General features: G+C 48.6%; 1 protein-coding gene across 1 annotated transcript in view; it reads right to left on the bottom strand.

The window, feature by feature from the left end:
* Positions 1 to 4,152: 4,152 nt before the first annotated feature.
* The window catches only part of dab1 (DAB1, reelin adaptor protein), a 50,111-nt gene continuing 47,804 nt past the window's right edge, over positions 4,153 to 6,459 (bottom strand). The window contains exon 16 of the mRNA XM_022751399.1: positions 4,153 to 4,239. Coding sequence (XP_022607120.1) covers positions 4,153 to 4,239 — 87 coding nt within the window. The remainder of the gene's footprint in view (positions 4,240 to 6,459) is intronic.

Genomic DNA, 6,459 nt, shown 5'->3' with positions numbered 1-6,459 from the left:
ATCTCCACAGGGGCCTGGAGTCAGGTATGACTGGAATGTTTGCATTTCAGGGCCTTTGGTGCAGGATCTTGGGTTGTGGTGGTGCTCGTGTCACCCAAATCAGAGGTACTGTATCAGTGGAGCTAGTCCGGGAACGTGTTGAACTGGGGGTGTCCAGGATGGGTTCTGCTGGGACCTCTTTCTTTAAAGACTCCTTGAAAGTGGAGGAAACTCTTCTTCTTTGGTGTTGCGGCGCTTTAGGTGGAGCGGTGCCAGGCACCCAGCTCTGCCGTGCCCTTTCTTACCGTATCTACTTTCCTTCCTCTTCTGAACCCGAGACCCTCTATCGCTTCCAGCTTCTCTTTGTTTCCCTTCGATCTTGTCTCTTACTCACCTTCAGCTTCCCCTCGCTCTTCTCCTTCTTCTCACCTGGAGCTGATCTGGATCAGAGGCTTTCTGCTCTCTTTCTTCTCGTCCCTTGAAGAATCACCTCTGGGGCCATCATTGTTTTTCCTTGCCAAGCTCGCTGTTGATGGAGGTGAGCAGAGGGAGGGCCGTTGCGTCCTGCAGGGCAGGTAATGAAGTGGGGCTCTGAGGGGTAGGGAACAAGCCTTGGTTTCTCGCGGTGCAGCGTATTGTCGATCTGGCTTCAGTTAGGAGAGAGTCCTCGAGTCCTGGAACTTGGCCCTCAGAGCCCTAAAGTCCATTGTTGCTCTCCTGGGACAGTAGGCACGCACTAGACGCAGTGGACACACGACGACTATCATTCAGCCGAGGGTGCTCACTTATAAACAGGGAGCGGAATCAGTTTAACAGCAACAACAAGCTGTGAAGTCCTGGCTTCATAAAGTCGACCTGACACCTGATCGGCCCTCAGTACGATTTCAACAGTCAGATTACTGTTCGTAGAATAAGGAACAAACTCAGCTCTCAGGTCACTTAATGATTCATATGAACGCGGACAGTTGAAATCATTGACAAAAAAGCTCACACCTTATACAACACCAAACACCAAAATTCATAACCATGAATCTTACAGGTGGCGATATAAGTTGTTAATCTGACTCTGAGGAGGAATTTGAAAACACAGGACCCAACTACCACAGTCAGGTGAACTGTAAACACCGAAACCACAGAGAGGTCTGTTCAGCCACACCGAAGCTCCAGTGAGTTTCTCCTTCACTCTCTCATCCTGTGCTGTGTGTTGTGAGGGAAAATTCACCATCAACAAAACTCTCCTGTCACCCGCGTTATCGATCGTGTCTCAAAACCTTCTGCTCTCTGATCGACACAGGTGTGCGCCCATTCGCGCGTCAGGACGACCGGTGTCAAGTGGAGGCAAAAATCGAGATGAGAGTGAAACCACACTCATCTCCAAACTACAAAAACACAAAAAACGCGCTCCGTCCGTCAGACGGGTTCCGCCTCCACACTACCCGACTCTCAACACCTGTTTGGATTTTTTTTTTTTTCTTTTCATCCCTCAGGAATTGTGGCCGGTACTGGCACCACGCACGCCGCCACACGCGTAAACGCTGAGTCACTGTCACGAGCTGTTGAGCTGCAGTTTGTGCTTCTGTTGAAACTCGTTTACCACACTGAAGCAGCCAGTAAGTTTCGCTGTGGTGTTGAAGTTCATTCATCCATCACGTGGTGGGTTTGTCCTCCGGGGCTTGCAAGAATCTCGCAAGGAAAACATGGAGGCAAAAGTGAAAACAGGAGGCTCGGTAACAAAACAGTCCAGCTTTGTTACACAGAATACTGACAGTATTTAAACAGGCATTTAACACATAATGACATTAAACACACACATGCCTACAGAACTCAGTGCTTCATAAGGAGTCTTATTACCTGCAGAGTGAACCCTTGTCAGGGACAGCGTGTGTTCAGATAGCTTGCAGGCCCTCTGCTCCCTCTCATAACATGGTTTCGGCTGACAAACACACAACACACACACACACCACACACGACACACACACACACACACACACCACCACACACACACACACACACACAACACACCACACACACACACACACACACAGCAGCTGGGAGGAGCAGCACTGAACGGTCGGGTTACTTAAACACTGTTCACCCAGCTCGTTGTGTAGATATACAGGAAGACTGAAGAATATTTAACAGCTCCATGTTTCTTCTTTTCTGTGTTTTATTTGAAGTTGTTGACTCCATTCAGAAGATATTAAAACCATCTCAGTGTAGTTTTACCATCTCCTCTCTCAAGGTTCTCTCTTCGCAGCTCTAGTATCATATAATATAGAACAGAGCGGATCTATAATCACACTACACATGCGACAGAGACCTTTACAACTGGACTGACTTGCAGCTTTAAAGTTCAGTTTTTCCATATTGGTTGTATACCATCCATTGGCAAACTTTTTATCGGCAGAGGCTTTAAAGGAGCAGTCCGAACAGTTCACTTGGAGGTAACTGAGCTTTCGTTTTGTGTTGCTCACAGGCTTAAAAACTGCAGCTTGTCTCCCAAAAATAATGTGCGGTATCCGGACAATCCACACACCTGGCCGCTGACAGCCCTCTTGACAGTTTACACAAAACAGTTCCAAGAAAAAACTCTGACAGATTATGTATTCGTGATTCACAGCTAACTGGGACAGAGTTTTCAGAGACACGGTCGCTGTCAATGTAGTTTCAGTGATTTAAAAACCCAACAAGAAATCCATTCACCTCCACAATGTATGGCTGGTAAGCAGAAATTCTACTCAGATGAGTATCTCAAAACTCTGTCACCTCAAACTGGATATGCGAGGCAGCACCTACTCCAGGTAATGGGAGAAAAATGACTTACACTTATCATAGCAGAGTCTCAGTCTCTGTTCAAACGTGGAATTAATAAAAACTTCTTTCATTTCATCTTCTTCCGCAGGCGGAGGGGGAGAAGCATGCAGGCGTGGAAGGCTGAGTTCTGAAGTTTCTAATTAGTATCAGTTTTCTGCTATAACTGCTGCTGTTGACAGAATTACGCGATTAGGGTACGCCTGTGTCTCTCAAATGCCATCACCACAATACCGTTGGCGCTTTGCTCTTACCCACACACTCTGAGGGGGTCACCTCCTGCACCCATTAGCACACACCACACACACCACACACCAGCATAAGATCACCATGAAACCCTTCCATGTTCTGAGTTGTCGATATATATCCTGCAATAACAGTAGACACAATGGTGGAATAGTAATCTATAATGAGAGACACTCGAATCATGTGCGTCGTACAACTCCACCTGTAGACATGTCTCATTCATTCAATAAAAGATGAATGCGCGTTCCAACATATTCTGTCAACAAAAACCTGTTAGCTGAGGTAAAGTTAAAATAGGTCTAGAAATGTTATGTACTCAAACAGCAATGTTTCCCTTTTTTATTCAACATCTTTGCTTGTCTTCTAAGTTGTCAGATTTTTAAAGTTAATCAACATCATAGTCCAAAAAAGAGCGAGATAGGGACTCTGGCCATTAAAATAGGGAGTCACTGCATCACAGTTGATGTAGTTGAAGCAGAGGATGCTGCGGTTGTGGCACCTGACCAACGGACAGACAGACGGCGGAGCATCACGGCGGCGAAAGAACAGAGTCGGACAGAATGGACGGAGGACGGGAGTGAGACCACGTCTGCTGCCTGTGACAGGAGTAAAGGCTTGCAGGTTTTCTGGGAACATAAACCGTAAGAGGCCGACGACACTGACGCGTGGAGGCGAGACAGACGGGGCACGGAGCAGGTTAGGAGCTGGAGCCTGGGTTAGTACGTGAGGCTGAGACTACGACGTCCATGCACAAGAAGAAAACAGGATTAGAGACGGAAACCAAACGGAGTGGGAAAAGAGGAAAAAAGAAAAACATATTTTGGTATTGCTTGGGTTAATGTGAAGAGTTTGCATAACTGAAGCCTTCCTATTTTATGGCACAGACGTCCAGTGGACAAAAATGGTTGTTGTTGTTGTTGTTATCATTATTTACAAAATGAGTTTGGCAAACCAACGATCAGATGCCTTAAAGCCATGTTGACTCTATAACTCCTATAGAGCTGACCCAGCGGCTTGATTGACTTATAAAAATAAAAATTCAATTTTTCAATTTGTTCTGTTTTTTTCTTTTTAAATCGGTATTGTACAAAAAGCTATAGAGAATGAAGAGTTCGATCACAGAATCTGTTGACTTCGCAACACTTCCCGCTCAGGGCCCGGTCCCTCGGGAGGTCCGGTCCTCTGGCCTCTGAACCGGTCCGTCTGCGAGGAGAGACGTTTGGCAAATCACTGTGTGGCTGCGTGTTGGAGAGAGTGAGGGATGACTGCGTGTGTGTGTGTGTGTGTGTTGGAGGTGTGTGTGTGTGTGTGAGTAGCTCCCAGAGAGTCTGTTTCTGCATAGTGATCCAGCAGACACTCACAAGAATGGGGGAAGAAAAACGCCCGAACTAACCGACCAATCAGAAGCAGCGATCCCCAGAAACGGGCCGTCCCTGATAGGCCCGTTAGAGTCTAGCTCCTCCTGTGGGATCTCCTCGCTACAGATGCAGATTCGTCCGTTAACAGTTAACGATGATCACTCTAATCCCAATGAGCGTGTGTGTGTGTGTGTGTTGTGTGTGCGCGTGTGTTTGTGTGTCTGCGTGGTGTGTGTGTCGGAGATAGAGAGGCACTGCTTGATTCAGTCCCTCCTTGGCAGCACAGACTCTGGCCAGACACAGGAGGCAGAGGGAGGAGGTGGAGAGCGAAAGATAGAGAGGAAGAGGAGGGGGGGGGGGGCAGAGGGAGGGAGGGAGGGGAGGAAGGAGGAGAGGGGAGGATCAGGTGATGTCTGTAAGGCTGGGTGTGAGTCGCCACAGGGAGGAGAGAGGAGAGGAGAAAGACAGCGCAGTGGAAGGAGAACTGGATCCATTCTCAGTGATTGATATCCCTCCTGCCAGGAGTGATATGACCGAGAGGACTCTCTCCTCTCAGGAGGAGAGCAGACTGCAGAGAGGAGGAGGAGGAGGAGGAGGAGGAGGAGGAGGAGGAGGAGGAGCAGGAGCAGGAGCACAGGAGGAGGAGGAGGACAGAGGGAGTGTGGAGGCTCCTCCTGGGAGGTTGTTAGCCGGAGGAGAAGAAGAAGTAGGGCTTGGCCGGGCAGGGAGATGTGCCAGACATTGTGCACACACACACTCTCTCTCTCACACTCACACACTCTCAGACACACACACACACACACACACACACACACACACACACACACACAGAGGTGAGGGTTCTCCTCCTGTTCTCTCAGTGCCAGTCAGGTCTGTCTTCCTGTGTGTCTCTTTATTTCTTCCCTTTGTTGATCTGGGCGTAGAGAGGGTCCTTCCCCATCTGTGCACGAGAGAGAGAATCATCAGAACCTGAAAACACGTCTGTAGTTTCCTCCGTCGGAGCCGGACCGGATCTGAACCGTGCGGCCGCTGCAGCTCGTCTCAACGTTACGTCACTTACATGATTAAAAAGGAGGATCTGAGCCTCTGATTCATTCTCTCAACCGACTGAACTGCAAGACCCGACACGCACAGGTCCAGACCTGCTCCTGTACCCAACACAGCCACCAGGTGGCAGTAGCACACTGCAGTGCAGGACACGTCCACCTCACCCCTCACTCCTGAAACCTTTTTGTGTGTGTGTGTGTGTGTGTGTGAGAGAGTTATTGTTGCTGGGTGTGTCATTGCATATTCCCTCCCACTTCAGGCTCCCTCCAGGACCAGTATGAATCAGAGGTATAAACTAGCGCCTCGAAAGACCAGTTATGAGTCATCATGTCTGTGTTTCTCTCACACTGAGCCGGAAGACAACAGTGGATGATGGAACACCCTGCAGTCAGAGCTCCGCCTGCTGCAGGCGCTGACGGCGGGCCCGTTATTATCCTACACATAATTACAGCCGGTCACTCCATCTGCCGCGCAGACAACTTGATTGGAGACTTCTGACTGGCCCGGTGCACTGTGACTGACTGGGGTCTGGCAGCAGCTCCCACACCAGGAGACAGCACCTGATGTTCATGTCCTGAGCTGATGTGAGGAAAGGTTCTGCAAACAGCAGCTACCGCTGCCGCCGAGCGCCGCCCTTCAGTCGAACTAACATCACGACATCAGAGGCAACATGGCCGCTCAGACCGAGGCCCCGACACTTCCGCTGACTGTTGGTACAGTGGGACTCCACTTCCCACATGTGGAGGGAAACTGATCGTCCATTAACTGAGTCGATAATAGATTAATCAACAGAGAATTAATAATAGTTAATCATTTACGAAAACCACTAAAGCTTCTCAAATGTTGTTAAATAAGAATAAATGAACCGTCAGTCAGAATATTTCAACGCGTCACTTTGGCCTCTGGGATTTTGTTCTGGTCATTTTTCATCATTTTCAAACATTTTAGGGGCAAAAACAACGAATTGATTAATTTAAAAAAGGAGGATTTTTTCCTGTTCATTTGCTCCAGTGAAGCT

This window comes from Seriola dumerili, unplaced genomic scaffold (assembly GCF_002260705.1).
Source record: "Seriola dumerili isolate Sdu_G_001 unplaced genomic scaffold, Sdu_1.0 BDQW01000155.1, whole genome shotgun sequence".
NCBI classification, from domain to species: Eukaryota; Metazoa; Chordata; class Actinopteri; order Carangiformes; family Carangidae; genus Seriola; species Seriola dumerili.
Note: the sequence above shows the minus strand (reverse complement) of the source record. Positions and strands in the feature narration are given on the sequence as shown.